General features: G+C 46.2%; 1 protein-coding gene across 1 annotated transcript; it reads left to right on the top strand.

Moving 5' to 3' along the window:
* The first annotated feature begins 23 nt into the window (after positions 1–23).
* Positions 24–20,248, top strand: EMC3 (ER membrane protein complex subunit 3). Its single transcript, XM_084578989.1, has 7 exons — positions 24–211; positions 863–920; positions 1,619–1,817; positions 7,611–7,692; positions 8,509–8,588; positions 11,581–11,663; positions 19,915–20,248. The coding sequence occupies exons 1-7, from the start codon at positions 63–65 to the stop codon at positions 20,032–20,034; spliced, it is 771 nt and encodes a 256-aa protein (XP_084435115.1). The 5' UTR covers positions 24–62; the 3' UTR covers positions 20,035–20,248.
* The last annotated feature ends 684 nt before the right edge of the window (positions 20,249–20,932 follow it).

Consider the following 20,932-nt stretch of genomic DNA (forward strand, 5'->3'; position numbering starts at 1 on the left):
AAGCAACGGCGGATTTGCAGATCGGCGGATTGCGGCGGCCATCAACTATCAACTTTTCAGACATGGCGGAACTGCTGTTGGATCCGGATATCAGAATATGGGTTTTCTTGCCCATTGTAGTAATCACTTTCCTCATTGGTATAGTGAGGCACTATGTGTCCATCCTAATTTCGTCAACCAAGAAAGTCGAACTGCAGCAAGTCCAGGATAGGTAAGGAACGACCTAAAAGCTCGACTCCTGAACAGGCATGCGGTGTTCACTGGCATGCTGGTGAAACGATATTCTTTGAAACTGCTACGTATTACATTGGCGTTGTTAAACTCTAGAAATTTATCATATTCATTATGAGAAAACGCTCGACTATCGCGAAATGACTATCCGAGTTTAACGCCCTAACGAATAAAATCTAGCCTCAACTTTGTTGATACGTTGCTTGGTTTCGACAATCATATCGGCATTGCTTGCTGGCTAGTGTCGCCGTTATTGCTTATAAGCAAAAATTGAATGAACATTTGCTTGTGTAGCTCATACTCCTATGAAAATTAACAGAGTAATCAACCGACCACGTTTTTACTTTTAAGAACTGCTTGTTATGGTGCTCTATTTTCTTCGACATCTACGCTATCTACGTGTATTGAGCAAACTCCGTGCGTGCTCAAAATGCTACCCACGATATACTTCCTTTGATATCTTATGACTAGAACAAGCGCCGTGGTGTCAAAATGTACTGAAAACTCATTTACTGAGGTTCGTTTAGCACTACATTACTAATCTAGTGTAGAGTCACTTTGGGACATTAGACCCCACCAACCAAACTAATCTAGTGTTGCTGCCCCCCCCCCCCCCTTCTTTTCTTTTTAGCCAAGCCCTCATTCGCAGCAGGTTTCTAAGAGAAAATGGAAAGTACATACCAAAGCAGGTACGACCACCTTTTCGAACTTCGCTTTGAAGTTTGCAGTTTGTAGTAGCACTTCAGAGGTGTATCCTCCATATCCGATAGAAAAGAAATCTATGCATGGATGTTATTACTTCATTCCTGAAACCTGTCACGAGTTGACTGAGCTATTGCATATATCCAGTGTTGACATGCTCAATTATACGTAATATGCGTCATTAGGAGCTAACTGTAATGTTTCGGTTTATGGGGTAAATGTAGTGGAGGCCTCTGGAGATTTAAACCACCTGAGGTTCTTTAACGGGCATTAACATACTAATGATGCTGACGTGCACTGACATTGCACAACATATAAGCGTCTTTCTTTTCGCCTCCATCGAAAGCGGTCACCGCAGCCGGGACTAGATTCTTTGGGTTTGGCAGTTGAGTGCCTAAACCACTGAGCCACCAGGGTGGGAAATGTAAGATTTAAATTGGAAATGAGTACGAACACAATTGGCATCTGGAATTTGGCCTGTTTCACAGAGAGGATAGCTGGGAAGTGAGCTACCTTCGTTTGAAGTTGTGAGAACAGGTGTGGGAGTGCGAATCCAGATTTTTACTACTTTTTGAATAAATTTGTTGCTGTTTTATTAACTGTCAGTGATGTAGTCAGAGAAGAGGTCTCAGCCAGCCTTGAAGCTAGGGCTTTAACTGACCAGTTACTGTCTTCACTCTTGCAGAGTTTCTTAATGCGCAAGAACTTCTTCAACAACGAGGAGACTGGTTACTTCAAGACGCAGAAGCGGGCGCCCGTCATGCAGAACCCGATGACTGACCCCTCGGTCATGACCGATATGCTGAAGGGGAACCTGACCAATGTTCTGCCAATGATTGTCATTGGTGGCTGGATCAATTGGACTTTCTCAGGATTTGTCACCAGTAAGCATTTGGCCCCAAAGCTTCGTGTCACACACCTGTTGTTACTAGAGAGGGAAAAGGCATTTTTGTGAGCATACTCTTTTGATAGCATGGAACTGAGAAACAACTGTATAGCTCCCTATAGTAGGTATAAGGAGCTATACAAGGTGTCAAGTTTATTCTGTTATGGGATTTTTTTGTGGATGCCAATGGGAGGTGCCTGAAAATCAGTGTTATCCAGTGTTTGTGAGGATTGTGTTTGTAAGTTTGTATTGATGACTGGCATACTTTGTGCAGTGATTTAGTAATGTCCTAGCAAAGGAAGTGATGGATGGGCAGAATCAAAGATGAAAGCTGTTCAAAATTAAAATTTAGAGCCTTTAATAGAGCCCGAACTTCTTAGCAGACGTTTGTGTGGCATAACTAGAATTTCATCCTCCTTTGCCAAAGACTACAGCTGGTGTTTGCGAGTTTTTTCGACCAGTTTTTGACCACATTAGTTAACAGTTTTACTTCTCCCCTGCTTCTTTATGTAGACATGTGTATGGTTAAGAATTCTGTGAGCACTGTAGATGCTGCATTTAAGGAATGCAAAAAACATTGAAGCCTCCTTGACACTCGTTGCTCCTTTTTGCGTATCTTCGCTCCTATTTGCCTCCCTTTGCCTTTCCTGTTTTGCTCTCTTGATTCTATTTCTCATTCTTTTTCTGGTGTTCTGTATTACGTTCTCTGTACTGTTACACTCCAACACGTCCACGCAGCACACAGTTAAGCACCACGTAATGTGCCGGCATCGAGAGAGTGGCTGGCATAGGAGAATGGCGCCACTGGGCGTCGCGACATCACGGTGGCAGTCAGCGCCTCCTTCCTGGCAAGAGAGGTGCTCCGCTGGGTGTTGATTACGTCACGCGTGTTAGGCTGCGCCATGACGTCACCGGCGGCGGTCCCCATGGCAACATCATTGTGATGTCACTACATATGCATTGCCATTTTGCACATTTGTTTGGTATTTTTTGCTCTTTTGGGCCCTAATTATGTTTTTCACTTGATTATTTGATACTCATTACCCATTTCTGATCACCGTCACACATTTATTTGCCTCATTAAGTCAGAAGCACATCCACTTCCGGTTGGCATGACGTCACATCTCTTGGACGTCGACATTAGTCTTATGGCTATTTCGATGTCTGATTTTACTTTTAAATTTGTGGCAATCAAAATAGCAGACGTGCTGCTCATCGGTGTGAACTCCAAACTAGTCGGAGTGCTTGAGCACATCAAAGTGCTAGACATTACGTTTGAATTTATCATGTGAAAATAGCCAGACTTAGCAGACCTAGTTCAGTCATGAAGTGTAGAAGTGAGCTTTCGGTTTGCTGCTAGTCTTTCTTTGTTCACAGGTCAGTTCTGTTATTTTAATTATCTGTACATGTTTTGGCTGTTTGTTTTGTCAGAGATGCGGATGTAGACAGCAAAGCATTGAACATTGAATAGAAAGGAATCAAATGAGATACTTCTGTATGTCAAGAACAGTTGGGTACTTTTGTGTGTCAGGAACAAAACAAATTAGTTGTGGTTTAGCTTGTGGCTAAACCTGGAGTTATGCGAGAGCATTCTGCATGGCTGCGCTTAGGTTCTGGCTTGAAAGTAGAGACATGGAATTTCCACATAATGGTTTACTCTATGGTTCCAGCTTTATTTATGCCACAGGGGAATCGCTTCACGTATGAGCACACCTTGCCTCTCGTCGTTGACCATTCTCATTCGGGTTTATAGAGGTATGACATCGTCTCTATGTCGAATTCTGTGGCACGCCGCCATCACAACGTTCGAACGAACCTTCTGTCCTAACAACTCGTCGTTCGCCTCTGCCAACTACAGAGTTATCTTTGTCTTTCTCTTCTTCTCCTTTTCCTTCTTTTTTTTCTTCTTTTTCTTTTACTTCTTTTACTTTTTTTTCTCCTTTCTTTCCTCCTCTTTTTTTTTTCTCTTCTTTTTCTCCCTTTTTTTTTCTTTTTCTTTTGACAGGCACGTGATCTTCGGACAGGTACGGCGAAATGGCAAGGCTGTGGCCAGCGTAGCTCTGGCTGCAAGAACTTGTAATTAATGAAAGCATATGACCCTAGAAACATTCTCCAAAACTTTAAATGTTCCAAACTCTCCTTTTGTTGCTCCAGAGCTGCTCCGAATTGGCTTTATTACTGCTCCCTGAGCTGCTCCAAAATGCTCAAGCCCACTTCCAACTCTGCTGGATGCACGCACCTGCCCAAACACTTCTAATCATGGGAATCAAGATGCTATTCAATCTCACAGTCATGAAAGAGCACTAAAGCTGTGCTCACACACGTATCTCCATTCACATGAATTTGAGTCGTGGGAATGGCGGTCGTTGCGGTGACTTAGATGATGCGTTCATTTTTGGGGAAGGAGCACCTTCCAGTGCGTGGTGCGGAATTAGGTATATCAAATGACTGGTGAAATTGGAGTTCCATATACGACACAACTTTCCTATACTTTTTCATGCGATTTTCAAGGTTATAATCTGTGAGTTCGATACAACCAAAATTCGAAATATCTACGTTTGATATATCTGGGTTCAACTGTATGCATTTTTTATATCAAATACAAACTTCTGTGGTCTAAATTTAGAATTTGTTATGTTCTACATTTAGAATATTTGCACACTCCTAATTTAATAGTTACCTCTTTGCTTGCCTTATTAATATGGCCCATTCTCCTGCATTCTCGAACTTCAAAATAGTTGGAAAATGTTCGAGGTTTCCTAATACTACTGCCTTGTGCTCTGATGCCTGAATTCAGTACTACATTATTTGCTTTTGTATTTGATCAATTCAGATCAATTCAGACCTTATTTCAGTCATAAATCTAGCCCAGGGCATCACCTGCTGTCTACTGAAAAGTTTAATTTTCATTTGTTTCTAGTTTACTGATATTTCGCTGCTAATAAGAATGTCGTAGGCATATTATTCCCATTATGGCTGTTATCTTCTCTGTGCAATATTGTTATGTGGCGGCAAGCGATGACAACAGGAGAACAGAGGACAGAGAGAAGATGTTCGATTGTCGTGAGATGACGTATAATAAATCTGTGTGCGGGCCTAGTGCGCGCACTCCTGCCCGCGCTACTGTCCTCTTCTTCCTCCTTCATCTGTAACAATATTTTGTGGATAACTTGTGGATAAAGAGCTGCAGTGATGGTGTAGAGGTACAACATCCGCCTCGCGTGCAAGAGGATCGTGGCTCGAATCCCGGTGCTGCACAATTCCCCATTGGATTTAAAAAAAAAAAAGAAAACGAAAATCTGCGTGGCGATGGAATTGCATAAACAGGTTTGGGGTGCAACTTATTCGATGAACACCTCTGGAAATGCACTCCCTCACCAGAACAGGATTTGGCTGCCTTGGTGTAGTAATTGGCTCCGCCGCATCATGAGGCGCTGGCGACCCATTGCGAAGGGTACAGCCATCATCACCATCAACAACCTCTTGTGAATACTCTAACAAACCGAGGGCCCTGAGTCCTCAGCGGCTGTAAAGCAACTGACCACGACGGTGGTCAGACCTGTAAAGCAGCAAAGGGTGCTAAGAATCTGGCTACGGACAGGCCGCGATTGGAAACTGACCCTGGCAACGTTTAACGCTAGAACCCTAGCTAATGAGGCTAGTTTAGCAGTACTGTTAGAGGAATTAGAGGGTATGAAATGGGATCTGATAGGGCTTAGTGAGGTTAGGAGGCCAAATGAGGCATATACTATACTGAAAGGTGAACATGTATTGTGTTATCGAGGCTTACCGGAGAGATGAGAACTAGTAGTAGGGTTCCTTGTCAATAAGGAAATAGCTGGTAATACAGAGGAATTCCATAGCATTAATGAGAAGGTGGCAGGCATCATAATTAAGCTTAATAAGTGGTATAAACTGAAGGTCGTACAGACCTACGCGTCTATATGTAGCCATGATGACTAGGCAGTCGAAAGCTTCTACGAAGATGTAGAATTGGAAATAGGGAAAGTAAAGATGCAGTATACTTTAATGGGTGACTTCAATGCCAAGGTAGGGAAAAAGCAGGATGAAGACCAGGTAATCGGTGACAATGGCATTGGTTTTAGGAATAGCTGGCGGGAGTTACTAGTTGAGTTTGCAGAGCGCTATAACTTGCAAATCATGAATGCCTTCTTCAGCAAATGGAAGAATCGTAAGTGGACATGGAAAATCCTTAACGGGGAGACTAAAAATGAAATTGGCTTCATACTGTGTTCTAACCCCGCCTTTATGCAGGATGTAGAGGTAATCGGTGAAGTGCGATGCAGTGACCACAAGATGGTAAAGTCCCAAATTAGTCTAGATCTGAAAAGCGAATGGAACAGATTAGTAAGGAAGAAGTCCATCAACGATTTAGCAGTGAGGGGGAAGGCAGAAGAAATCAGGATCTTTCTATAGAATAGATATTTAGCTTTAACCGAGGATGACGACCTTAGTGTAGAAGCAATGAACAATAATTTCAGAGATATCATTACTGAGTGCGCGGCAGATGAAGATGGTAGGATAGTTAGAGAGGCTACCAATAAACTATCTAAGGAGACGAAAGATTTGTTTAAAAAATGCCAAAGTCTGAAAGCTTCCAACCCAACAAGCAGGACAGAATTGACAGAGATATCAAAGCTAATCAATAAGCGTAAAGTGGCCGATGTAAGGAAGTATAACATGGGGAATATTGAGCGTGCTCTAAAAAACAGGGGCCAGCTTTAAAGCAGTGAAGAGAAAATTGGGCATAGGCAGAAATCTAGATGTATGTGCTAAGGGATGTATGCGCCAATTTTTGTTCTGTAATGTATGGCCCCTTGTGACTGTGTTGATTTTTCCGTGACAGTATGAGATGCATTTAGTTCGGTGAAGATTGGGTTTAAAGATTTTACTGCCACTGAATTTAAATTTCTGATGCATGCATAGAAAAATGCAGCAATCACTACTTGAAAGTGAGTGGCAGCGTAATCTCGCCAAACAGATCTGTTTGAGAAAAAAAGGTGTTTCATTCGTTTCTCTAGATTATAAGTTATATGTGGTTTTATGGCACATAAGCAACAGTGGCTATCATGCGCCAAACACAAGTTTAGATTATCTATCAGATGTCTAAGGTTATGATACTTATATTTGATTTAATAATTGGCTTTCTTCAGAAATGCGCAAACAATAGAAAAATTGACGAGTGCTTGTTCTCCTAAAAGCAATGCAGGGTGAAATGGAATGCGTTCCTTGTGAAATACAGTAAAATATTTTTTCCTATGTTCTTCAAGTTGTGAGCATGAGATTAAAATATGAATAACTGTGAGCTCCTGTCCACACATTACACACACAAGTTTCTCTTTTTCTGTTACTAGGAAGTTATGGGTGATGTGTGTGTGACCTATGCGTAGGCGACATAAAATTATCTCAATGAATCGTTTCTAATGCTGACATGATTGGCATTTTCCTAAAATGGGCTTTATGGAGTGAAGCTTGTTTTTTGCTTCACTTTCCCAAGCAGCCTTCCATTTATCTTTTAATTTCTTGCGTACTAACTTCATACAATCTCTGTGGGGCGTGTCTATTCCTTCTATTTGCCCATTTTTTGCTTGCACAGCACATATATCTGCTTGTTCATTACCCCTAATCCCAACATGACTGGGTACCCAGCAGGGTTTTATAGTATGTTTTCGTGCTGTGATTTTTGCAGGCTAATTTCACTTTGTCTGCAGTGGCTGTTTAAAGAGAGAAAAGAAAAAAGATTCCAGCATGTTTGTTGCATTCATTACAGCCAAGGTTCCCTTCCCACTGACTCTGCGCTTCAAGCCAATGTTGCAGCGGGGAATTGAGCTCATGTCTCTGGATGCCTCCTGGTAAGGGCTCTACCCTTGCTTCGAACTCTGCCTGTGTCTCGGGGCTCCATAGAGACTAGTAGTATGTCCACGTGGCTGCTTTTGACCAAGAAGGTTACTTAGTCCCAAAGTGCCTACTGGGTACGCAGTAATATGTGTCACAGATTTGTTATTAGCATAGTAATATTTTGGTATTAAGAAAGGAGAGTAGCTGGAAACGGTTTCAGAGTACTGTAATGTTTTCCTCATTTCACCAGGCCTGAACAATGGGCTGCTGCAGCCCAAGTAGCCCATTGTTGTGGGCTGCAGCAACCCATTGTTGCCAGAGCAGCAAGTATTGACTTTCCTGGAATTCTGTCGGAAGTGGTGCCCTTCTAATGCCTTTTGAATATCCTGTAGGAATTGCATAGATGTACAGTATGGAATTTTACTGTTCCAACTTTGCAGACACCTAAGATATCATTTGTAATAGCAGTATTTCGAAAGCAAGTAAATCTTTGGCATCAGAGGGGAGGGAAAGGGTACGTTGGAAGAACATGTAGTGACCCTGACTTGAACTGCACCAGGTGAAGAAGGGAATTAAGGTGGTGATGAATAAAAAGAGATGGAGAAAGAGTTTCCCAAGTGGAGACTTGAATGATGACTTCAGACACCTGGTATTTTGGAGTGTTCACTCATGCCATGTTGGATAGAGGTGCTTTTTTTTCAATTCACTTCCATTTACGTTAGTAATTCGATCCAAAAACTTTGATCTCGGTGCTGGCAGTGAGCTCTTACACGAGGTCATCTGTCACATGTCACTGCTCGCTGAGCACTTGCATTATTGTTGTTGTGCAGGGTCAGCTCAGCATCGTGGTACTTTCTGAATGTCTTTGGGCTGCGCAGCATCTACGCCTTGGTGCTGGGAGAGAACAATGGTGAGCTTACCACAGGATCATGCCAGTGATTATTTGTCATCGCGTGCTTGCTAATTAATAACTCGTTGACAGTCACCAGCGTAACGATTTGTCATAATTTAGTTTGCTTAGCACTGTTTTCTATTGAAGTATATTAACTGTTGCACCGGAAATTGGTGGAGCTCTGCAGCATAGCCAGTGTTGTTCCATGTTGCCATGGTAACTATGGTGTGGTGGCTTGTAGTAGTAATGTGCAGTGTACAGGTTTTGGTTGAATTATTATTAGGGGTGCCGGTATTTGAAACTTAAAATATGTATAAAATACATTTGTTATTTGGTTTGAATTTGGCAAGCTGGTATTCATACTTTTTTGAGTATTCAGAAATGACTGAGCATACAGAATGATTTCAAATTCACGCCGGTTTCACCACACTGTGCATCTCACCGCAGTGCTCGCCCGCTATGCAGTGAAGCATCCTGAAAACTCGAAGGGGCCATTTTGTGAAGAGGGCCTTCATGACATTGTGTGCGTAAACCGAATCATTTGATGAAACCGGGAAAAAAAAAAGAGTTCTCACTTCGGCTCCATCTCAAATGCAGGCGACCATCGCATAGGTGCTCGTGAGGTATAATTGGTATGATGCAAATGGATTTTGGCAGCTTTAATTAACAAATTGACGAGAGTTTCTGTATTTAGCAGCTATATGACAGCTATGCCCCGTTTCATGCAGGTCCTTCCCTGTACAAACAAGACCAGTATACGGAATTCTGTATAAAATTTATACTGAATTTATCGGTAGCATATACACTTCTGTGCAGTTCTAGTCTAATTTTATTTTCATATAACATGCAGATTCTAAAATAAAGCGAGCAATGTTTGCTATTTTGCTATTTTTTAGTTTTCTATTTTTTTTTTCATTGGTCAGGTATTCAATATTTTGTTTGATATTTGAAGGAACTTTCTTTTTCTATATTGATACTCAAACATTTCAATGTTCACACGCACCTAATTATTGTGATTTTCTACTGCACGAAAAGCATAGAAGTAACAGTAGAATGTTAGAGATAACAGTACTAATCCAGTATAATAACGGACCAACTAGTCCGACAGGTTTTATTCAAACAAGCTTGCTGCCCTGAATGTGAGACCATTGAGTGTGAGATGGATGGGAAAGAATATAAAAGTGGATTCACTCGACAAATAATTGGCCCACACACCAGGCATCATGGTGGTGACCAGTTTAGCCAGTGATGTTGTTAATCATAGGATTGTATTCGCTTGTATTCATAATCCACATAAATCTGCGGTGGTGAAGGTCAGGAGGAAGGTGCAGTAATTGTGTTAGACATGGTTGCGGCTCTTATCCATATATATGGACCAGGCCTTACAAAATGGAAGTGGGATGTCACATGACCCTTGGTCCGTTTGTGAATGATGCATCATGGGAATCCATCTCAACTGGTCTGCACAGCAACGAAAGCTGGCGCAGCATTGTAGTAAGCTTGATCGGCATGCTTATTATTTTTTTAATTGAGTAGTGATGCCTTTTCACAAATGGCCCCATTGTGTTTTGAGGATGATTCGCTGCATGGACTGTCCAGGGAAGCTTCCTTAAGACACGATGGTTCAGTGCATTCGAAGTGTGGAGAAAGCATGGCACCACCAAATGGCATGGTGCCACCCTAGAATAAAATTGCAAGAACAGAGACACACAAAGCAATGTCCGAAATAGTGCGACCGGCATCAGCCAGTCAGTGTCATTGCGCCCGATGACAGGGACAAAATGACATGAATTTAAGAGGAATGAAACTGAAACTATGCTGCTGAGCTATATTTTGGCAGTCGCTGGCTTCACGAGTCGTACGTCGACAGGATCCCCCGTTCAAATGGGCATCTGATGCCAGCGACGAATTTTCACTGGCTTTCTAGTTCAAACTATCCAAATCTCTGAATTAAGGGGGGTCGAAAACAAAATTTTTATATAATCAGTTGCATCTTTTTGGCACTTTTTCTTAGAGGTGTGCACGGGCCCAAATATTTAGCTCGAGCCCGGCCTGGGTGCGATTGAAAGGGCCTGAGCCCGGTGCGGCGCTCACATATAAGGGCTGGGCCGGACCCAGCCCGTCATGTCATATTTGCAGAAGGAAATAATTTCAGGATGATAATTTTCTCTAAGACCTTGAAATGTTGAGTTCTCACGTCTGAAATGAAAAATATGCTGAATGTATAGAGAGGCAGCACGTACGTAGAATTAACTTATTGGCCAAAAACAAGGTATGCATTGAATCTAGCATTTTCGGTGCTCCTAAACCCATCGGCTTGGTCACTGACTGCTACCAAAGGTATGTTTGCTAGGGGGAGAAGGAAAGGCGGGTTGACACCGGGAAAGAACTTGGAAGCTCTTGAGTGGGGAGGACACAGGAAAGTGCTGTGCATTCTGCTTATTGCACTATGGCCATATTTGTGCTTTTGCAAAAGTTGCATGCATCCGGCCCGGCCCACCCAAGATAAATATACCTTGGCTCGGGCCTGGCCTACGCTCGAAGAAGAGGGCTTCTGGGCGGCCCAAGCTTTGTCCACTGGCCGGGCTGGGTACGAGCTCTCGGGCCAGCCTGAGCCTGTGCACAGCTCTACTGTGCCTATGAAGAGGCTTGAAAATTCACTGTAGACGGCACAGTAAGCTAGGGCAAAGAAAATGGTGGTTGACATCAAGAAGTGGGAATACAGCAGAGTGGGTCAGCAAACTTGTTTCAGTTAAATGACATCTGAGGTTGAAATGAAGAAATGGGCAGGACATGTAATGCAAAGTTTAGATGGCAAATGATCCCTTAAGCCAAGAGATTGGTTTCAAAGACACGGTGGCCATACCTGGGCCAGCAGTAAGTTGGGTGGTGGACGAGATTGAGAAGCTTGCGAGCGTGAGACGGCCTCAGCTGCTATAGGGCTGGGTGAGCGATTGTGTTATGTTGACGGAGGGACCTGTCGCGTGCTGTCTTCCTACCTGTCTTTAAGCCGCGGACCAGACAAGGGTGATGCAGGACCAGATGTCGGGTGCAGCGTTGGCCATGCCCCCAGACCCCAAGCAGGCCTTCAAGGTGAGCAGAAGCGGACAATCCATCACTTCTGACAACACTTGGAGCGCTTTGTCATTTCGCAGTTTTGTTTTCTTTCTTTTTCTTTGCTCTTTAACAAAAAAGTTTTCTTTTGCGGCCGACAGAGTCTACCCAGCATTCCATTTCGCTTTCCAGCCTTTCGCTGCCTACTGAGCGATGTGTGCATGTTTTGCAAACCTACTTCAGCACTGTTGCCAGCACTCTCCCCAACAGACATGGCATCTGTGCAAGAAAGAAAAAAAATTTGCTTTAAGATGCTCAAATAGCGCGACAGTGGCGTGCTGCTAAAGTCATCAGGCTTTTGTGCAGCATTGTCACGTGTCCTGAAAGGTCAGTGTGAGACTGCAAGGGAGATTTTGGATGTGCTCCAGCTATAGCTCAATTACATGGGCCTCATTTGCGGTCACTGTAACGTGCCATCAGCATCCATGTTTTGTGGATTGCTTGTATAGTCTAATTATGTTAATGAGAGCTGGTTTGCAGAAATAAAAGTTGTCACCTAATTAAGTGTAATAAGCCAGTTCCAATGAGGGATTGCCATTCTCCATGCATATTGTATGCACCTGATCTCAAGGTTGCATTGTGGCAAACATAGTCTGTCACACGAGCCTGAATTATAATCGAGGTGCCGTATATTGTGAATGCAGTGGAGAGAATGCAGTCAGGTGCCAAGTTTTAAATGTTGCTGGCTTTAGTTCTTTTAGGAAGAAACCAGGAGAGAGCAATATATTTGAAAATAACTAATATGAATGCCATCAACATTTGGGACCTTTGCCCTGAAAACAATGCGCTATTATACAGACCAGGCCAAGACATGACCATTCGCCTTTGCAATGCATAGTCATTTTTTAAACAGTGGTGAAAATTGGAAGAAGCACCCTCTTTATTTTCATTTTGTTTTTACCTTCACTACTGGGTTTCTGCTGCATAACTTGAGGAAGCTGCTCCGAATCAAGTTTTAACCTCTTACGAAGTTTTCTCCAAAATGTTCTAGGCCGTCTCGCCATTGCATTTATTGGTAGGAAAATTTGATTTTAGAATGACCATCTTCACTACCTTGTGATTCATATGCTTGACATTGAAATTGAGAGAGACTCAGTGACCATCATTTTGAACTGAGTAGCAGTGTAGCCTAGCTTTAGAGATCTGCGCACAAAGGAGTTATTGTGACCTCATGGAAGTTTGCTTACCAGAGTAGCCATTGGCGATGATCTGTGTTTTAGTTCCAGCCTTTTCTTGCTAATAAATGCTTCTTTTCGCATGCAGGTAGCCTCTTTGTTGTCAGAGCACAATAATTAACCAATACATGTAGGCCAAGCTAAATTGCTCCTTGACCAGCCATTCTGCTTTCGTGTCCCCTAACATGATTGTGGGACTATAACCCTTTCGTTTTCCACAAATTTAGGCGAAACGAAGTGGCGTCCGTGTGCTGTGCGATGTCAGCGCACGTTAAAGATCCCCAGGAGGTCGAAATTACTCCGTAGCCCTCCACTACGGCCCCCCTTTCTCTCTATCCACTTTCACTCCCACCCTCATCCCTTCCCTTACGGCGCGGTTCAGGTGTCCACAGAGCAAGTGTGACAGATACTGCGCCTTTCCCTTCCTATGAACCAACCAACCAACCAACTGCAGTGTAATTGCACTACGACAAGAAAAATTTTAAAATTGATGGCAGAGTTATGGCGCATTCAGTTGGGGGACGAGAGCAGAGGCGCCGAACATTGCAGAGCAGTATAGGAGCACGGATAGCAAGGGTGTAACTGTCCTCCCACGGGAACGCTCTCTGCATGCCGAGAGCAGTGCGCCACCACCACGTGATCACACTTTTCTCCCAAGCATTCTCCGCCTGCCTGCAGTGGCGGAAGTTGCAGCCCGAGGAGAGAGAGAGAGAGAGAGAGAACAACTTTTATTTAAAATGCCTGCAGAATCGGTTAGGCTCCCTCCACGCAGGGAGGACAAGCTTTTACCGCGACGCGGCCACTACGTCAGTCTCGTGCGTTGTGCTCCTTGAGGTCTTGTTACGTCCCTCGCTACTTCCGCGGGTTCGAGAGGGCCGCCGCCCCCTTCTTGGGGGTGCTGCCCCCCCTCTCCTCGGTTTCGCTCGGTCGCTGCCTCTCTAGAGCTGCCGAGACCTGCTGGACGGCCTTGAGTTGTGTCTCTTGATCACAGCTCCTCGTTGCAGCCTCTAGCTGCGGCGGGATCGTCGTCTTCTCGCTGGCTTCGCGCGGATTTACTCTACAGTCCCAAAGGATGTGAGCCGCGGTGGCTCTCTCCTTCGCGCATAGTCTACACATGTCGCTCGCGTGCACACTCGGACACATGTGCTTAGCTAGCACCGGGGTAAGCAGGGACCCTGTCTGTAACTGTCTGTATAACACTGCCTCCTTCCGGGTAAGCCCCGGGTGAGGTGGCGGCATAGTCTGTCTGTTCAGTCTGTACCATTTCACTATTTCGTTGAAGGTGGTCATCTTGTCCTTGGCACTGCGCCGCGACCAAGACTCCGAGTCGGCCGTGCTTGCAGCCGCGCGGTTGGTTAGTCCTCGCGCGGCCGAGTTGGCCGTCTCGTTGTGGTTCACGTTTCCGCGTTCCGACACGTCACTGCCCATGTGGGCCGGAAACCACTTGATCACCACAGGACTTTTGCGTTCGATGTCTTCGGCCTTGCGCAGTATGCGCGCGGCCTCACTACATACCCTACCCTTGGCGTAGTTCTTCACTGCCGTTCTAGAGTCACACAACACTGTAGTGCATCCGGGGTCGGAAACGGCCAAGGCGATGGCCACCTCCTCCGCCCGGTGCGCTTCTCGAGTCCGGACGCTCACCGCGGTCTTCGTTGCACCCGTCGATGCCCCGACAACCACCGCCGCGTATGCGTCGGTGTTCCCTCGATACTCCGCCGCGTCCACGTAGGCGGCGCCTTCTTCTCTGGCGTGGAGGTCTACGAGAGCCCTGGCCCTCGCCAACCTCCGCTCCCTGTTGTGCTCGGGGTTCACGTTCTTCGGGATCGGGAAGACCCTGAGCTTTCTGTTGATGCTATCTGGTATAGGTACGTCTTTCTGCTGCTTGTCTTCCCTCGGTTCGAGGCCAAGGTCCCGCAGTATCTGTCTTCCGGTTCTCGTTTCAGAGAGACGCTCGAGTTGCGCCGTTCTCTGTGCTTCGGCTATTTCGTCCAGCGTGTTGTGGACTCCCAGCGCCATGAATTTTTCGGTGCTCGTGCTCCCGAGGAGACCGAGTGCCGCCTTATATGCCTTGCGTATGGTGGCGTCTATCTTGTTACGTTCACTCGGCCTCCAGTTGTGGAAGGCGGCCACGTACGTTATGTGGCTAACTGCGAAGGATTGAACGAGCCTAGTCAGGCTCTCCTCCTTCATCCCCGCTTTTCTGTTGGACACCCTCTTGATGAGTCTCATTGCCGCAGCCGCTTTGCCCGCGAGCTTGTTGACCGTTTCACCGTTGGTTCGGTTTCGCTGGATGAGCAGCCCGAGTACTCGAATCTTCTCGACCTCCGGTATTACTTGTCCTCCTGCCGTCTTGACCGTGATCTTGGGACGCTCGTACTTGACTTCCATATTTTTTCTTTTCCTGCCCGATCCTTTCGGGGGAATCACCAGCAGTTCTGACTTGGCCGGAGAGCAAACGAGTCCAGACCCGTCCAGCTGCTCCTCGATGGCGTTGACCGCTTCTTGCAGCGTTGTCTCGATGTGTCCGTCGCTTCCTCCCGGTACCCATAGCGTAACGTCGTCGGCGTAGATGGTGTGCCGGACTCCCGCTACTCTTTCTAGCCGGGTGGCCACCCCGATCATCACGAGGTTGAAGAGTAGCGGGGAGATTACCGACCCCTGCGGAGTTCCGACGCTGCCCAGCTTCTTCTCTTCGAGCTGCAGGTCTCCCGCACAGATTTCGGTGGTCCGTTCCGTCAGGAAGTCTTTTATGTACTGGTATGTCCTCCTGCCCATGTTTAGCCTGGATACTTGGGCCAGGATAGCCGAGTGCCTCACTTTATCAAAGGCGCTCTGCAAGTCCAGCCCGAGTACGGCTCTGTTGTCCTTGGTGCCCGTCGTATCGTCGATGATCTCGTTCTTCAGTAAGATCATGGCGTCTTGCGTCCCGAGTTTGTTCCGAAACCCGATGATGGAATTTGGGTAAAACTCCGATTCTTCCAGGTAACGCTGCCACCTGTTCATGAGAACGTGCTCGAGGACCTTTCCCACGCACGAAGTGAGCGAGATCGGCCTGAGGTTCTCTATGTTGGGTGGCCTGCCAGGCTTGGGGATGAGGATCGTCTTGGCTGCTTTCCATTGCTTGGGTAGCCTTCCTTCTTGCCAGCACTTGTTGTAGAAGTTCGTGAGCGTTTCGATGGCCGCTTCGTTGAGGTTCTTGAGCGCTCTGTTGGTCACTCGATCGGGACCCGCGGCAGACCTTCCATTGAGATTCTGCAGGGCAACTCTGACTTCCCAGGTCTGGATGTCGCGATCTAGCGTCTCGTTCTCTTTGCCTTGGTAATCCGGGTGTCTTTCCGTGGGGGTGGTCGGCAGGTACTTGGCGTCCAAGCGCCGCTTGACCTCGTCTTCCCCGTGTTCGCAGATTGCCTTGTGTAGGATCCTGGCCAGGTTGTTGTGTTGGTGGCCCTTGGTCTTGGTTTCGTCGAGGAGGTTCCGCAGCATGTTCCACGTCTTGCCCTTGTGCATCTGTCCGTCGGCTTCGTTGCAGGCCTCGTTCCACTGTTGGGTGCATAGCACCCTGCAGTGGACCTCGATCTGCCTGTTGAGCTCGGCGATCTTCTTCCTTAGACTTCGGTTGGTTCGTCGCTTCTGCCACCTCGCCTTTATGGACTGCTTGGCTTCTATCAGGTGGGCCAGCCGACTGTCCATCTTGTCTATCCGTTCGTCCGTCTCTAGCTCTTTGGTGGCTCCTTCCGTCGTCTCAACGACGTTGGCCGCCCATTGCTCGATGTCCGTAATGTCCTCTTGCACCGCGGATAGCGCCTTTCGAAAGGCGTCCCAGTCCGTAATGCGATGCTTCCTTATGCCGGTGTTGCCTTGGCCTTCGAGCGGTACGACGACCTCCACGATGTAGTGATCGCTGCCCAGCTCTTGGCCCGTGTTTCTCCATTTCGCTTCTCTTGATCCTCCGTCAGTTTTGACGAAGGTAAGGTCCGGAGTTGTGTCTCTCGTAACAGAAGTGCCAATCCTGGTGGGAAAGGCCGGATCCGTGATTAGGTTCAGTCCGACGTCGGTGGCGTCTTGCATCAGCTCTCTCCCCTTGACTGTCGTTCTGTGGTAGCCCCAGTCTTGGCTCGGAGCGTTAAAGTCTCCGCACACTACGAGCGTATTGCTCCCCGCGACTGAAGTTGCCTTGTGGAGCAGTGCCTTGAATTTCTGTTGTCCGTGGGACGGATTGCTGTAGACGTTCACCAGGAAAGTGCTCTCCTTCCTCTTCTTGCCCGTGATTACTTCCACCGTGCAGTGTTCGATGGCGCTTCTTCCGATCATTTCGTGTTCCACGAAGGTGATCCCTTTCCTAACGAAGGTGCAGACCCCTCTGCCCTTGCCCTTGGACGTGTCCCTTTTGCTCGGCGGGCTGTCGTGCGACCGGTAGCCCGGCAGTCTCGGCGTCTCTTCGCTGTGTGTTTCTTGGATCATTATGACGTCTGGTTTCCTCGTTAGTTGCTGCAAGTGTTGCTGCAGCACCGCTCTCTTGCCGGTAAAGCCGTTGCAGTTCCAGTGCCAGACCAAGAGGTCTCTCACTGGTGGTGTGGATGTTGCTGCACGTGCTGTCCCGTCCATGATTGCTGCAGTTTGGCGGTGATCTGTGCTTCCATACCTTGTATTTGTGCCTGTATCTGCGTCTGCAGCTGTGCTTGCGTTTGCGCCATCATGTTCTGGATCGTGCTCTGTATGTTCGTTGTCATCTGCTGAACCGTTTGCGTGAGCGCAGTAAGGCTTTCGTTGGTTACCTTGCTGATCGCCTCGAGACGGTCGAGTCTGTCGTCCTGTTTTTCGATTCTCTCCATTGTCTTTCGTTCCCTGGCGCCCTCTATGGCTCTCCTCTTGGGAGCCGGTCCCGCCGCTTTCGTGGCTCTCGGGTCCACCTCGACCTCTGGTTCGTCCTCGGTTATCTCTTCTTGTTTCCTCTCTTGTGCGGGCTTCGGCAGCAGCTGCTGCTTTTGCTGCATCGCAATTAATGTCGTTAGCTTCGCGTTGATTTCCTTGATGGTTGCGTCCTGTTCGGCGATTCTCTGCTTTAGCTTCTCGTTCTCGTCTCTTAGGGCTTTTATTACCACCCCGTTCTCTTCTTGGAAGTTCTTCGTGGCGTTTTGGGCCGGTGGTTGTCTCTTCTCTGCCATGTTTGCCTTGACTGTTTCGGCCCAGGCGACTCTTTCCCCCGATTGCGACGGTCTGTGGCGGCTGGCGCTCCTGCCTCCCTTGCTGTTGTCCCTCTTGCGGCTGCTGTCGCGCTGCCTCGAATCTCCGCGGGGTCTCTCGGCAGACGGCTCTCGCAGCGGCGGAAAGCTTTTCGGATCCAGTTGTTGCTGCTTGGCTTCCATCTTGCGTTCCCATTCCAACACTCCATGGAGAACCGCTTGTTTTGTATGCCTTGTTCTCACAGCGCGGCGATCTGTCTCTGCAATGCTTTCCGCTCCTGACAAAAATTGCCCTCCGAGCGCCGACGCTTTGTAGCTGCCATTTTGAGTGTCGCTGACTCCAGAGAAAAAAAAAAAAAAAAAAAAAAAAAAAAAAAAAAAAAAAGGCACGGATATGACGCCTTATGCCATGTGACTTCCTCTACACTCGCTTTAGACGAGAGAGCAGCCGGGAGTGTACTCGGGTGCTCTCAGCGGAGGAAAAGCCCTCCTCCTCTATCATTGAAAGCCAGCGATTCTACTGCTCTCCCACTCCTGCTCGCCTGCTTGTCTGAGAGCACTTCGAAAGTGCTCTCGAGTGCACCTGCTCTCCCACTCGAATTCGCCATTAGTTCGATCCTTACTGGGGCTTAATGTTTCTTTTGGGGTGAAGCATGGAGATCACAATTTCAGCGTGGAACACGGGGGAGTTTTGCAACCGCCGCCTCAGGGCACTGGATCCTGAACTGCGCCTTCGCCTTCCTCATCAGATAGCTCGTCGAGAAGCAATGTTGCTTCGCAGTTTATGGCTTGATGTTGCGTTCACCAACAAGTATGCTTTCAGGATTGGAATGGCCGACAGCCCTGCCTTTGAAAATTGTGGCTGTGAAGAGACAATTGAACATCTATTATGGGAATTCCCTGCATTTGTAAGGGAAAGACATAAGCTGCATTGTGTGCTGGACTGCCTCGATCCTCGCCCTTTAACGGCGGATAATATCCTTGGTCCGTGGCCACTGCAGTCGACCGCCTTTAAGGCATACAGGGCACTGCTTACTTTTCAACAGCCAGTGGCTTGTGTGACAAACTCTGACTGTGCTCCATGTCCCCTTTTTCTTCCCCTCTTTAATCCCCTTATCCCTTTTCCCCCGTGTAGGGTAGTCAACCGGAATCCTTTCTGGTTAACATCCCTCCCTTCCATCTTCATCCCTATCTATCTCAGTAGAAGCATGGTGCCTTGTTCACTCACATGCATTTTTATTTTGTTGGTTGGAATGCAGGAATTATAATTTGGCAATATTGAAATGCATGAAAATGTATTGAAACAGTGTATATTGCACTCACGAGTAATCAGAAGTAGTATGCTGCTGATTTATTGTGATTTTAAGCTGTAAAACTAATCAATACTGCCGTGAGATGGTGACCAAAGAACATTTTCTTTTTCTTAAGGTGATGTTGGCTGAAGTGGGGACATAGTCATGTAATCACATTTTAGATGAAAGATAATTTGGCAGAAAGTAGAAGATACAAAGACGGCACAGCATCGATGCATGTTGAATGAGAAAAGCGTGAGCAGTTACATTTTGGTTCTGTTGTGCTGTTTGCATTATCGGCGTGACGACAGTGTGGTGACCCTAGTGAAATGAATAGAGTCCCAATAACCTCATGCAGATTTTCTCATTCCAAACTAATATAAATATCATACAATCTCATTTCTTATACGTTGAATGATATTTGTACGAGTTTAGTATGAGTACCATGTATGAGGTTATTGATACCTTGTAGCTTTCTCATAGCTTTTTCGGTAAGGAAAATTTTGTTAGCTGTTCTGGGCGTGTCACTTCGGTGGTAACGTGATGTGAAACTTTTGCTCTTTCAATTTGTGTTCAGGCTGAGTGGGAAGCTCTGGAGATTTGCGAGCACCAGTGGGCCATGAAGAATGTTGAGGAAGAGCTTCTGGGAAATGTTGTCCTCTCCGATAAGCCGGGCACAAGCAAGAAGTATGACTGAAGTGTGCGAGCGCATTTTTTTTTTGCGTTTTTCCAGATGTGCCACATCGAGCAAAGCTTTTGTGTTGCCACGTGTGTTGCACTCTCACGAGATCTTGTTTATATACATATGTATAGGTTATCTGTAATGTGCCTTTTTCTTTTTTCTTCCCCTTTGTGTTGTGATATTCTGGAAACCTGTGCAGTGCACAAATAAAAGAAAATTTTATTATTGACATTTGTTCAGTTCGATGTATACACAGAAAAATGCGTTGGTCCTTTTAGGATACATAGTAGATACACTGCAGTTATCATGACGTTTTCGCTTTTAGTATTCGAATAACTAGATTTTATAAACAGGATTAGGTAATACCGTAATCACTACATGATTTCAATAACTTTAAGGAATACCTTAAATAATAAATAGGGGTTGTCAAATGCACATCTTTTCACTGTAGCATTGGCTATATGCAGCCAAATGATTTCACGAAATTGGATGGGGTATTATGTTGTCTGATATATGATTTGTCAAGTATGGCAAAAGTTGCTTTCTTCTGTTACAGAGAATTCACAGTACTGTATGCAGCTTCCCAGTGTCTTATAGGGACGCTGAGATGACCGTGACCCTGATATTAATCTCCGCAAAAATTTATTTATTCTAGTCCTCTTTCTGGTTATGTAATTTGCTTAGAAGCCTAAGACGTTTACGACTTACAAAATTGATCTTGAAAAATTAGCTGGGGCTTAGCTTTAGTTAAGCCCGGTAGGTTGCAAAAGCAATAATAGCTTGGCTAATAACACGTCAACAAAGAGTCTTCACTGGTTAAAGCGTCCATTACATTCCATTCGGAGTCGTCACTGGTTGAGAACGATTTAAGAGACGCGCGCCATCGTGAGCGCGCCGTCGAGCGAGACGCTGT

This window comes from Amblyomma maculatum, chromosome 9 (genome assembly GCF_055883805.1).
Source record: "Amblyomma maculatum isolate TAMU_Amacu chromosome 9, ASM5588380v1, whole genome shotgun sequence".
Classification (NCBI taxonomy): Eukaryota; Metazoa; Arthropoda; class Arachnida; order Ixodida; family Ixodidae; genus Amblyomma; species Amblyomma maculatum.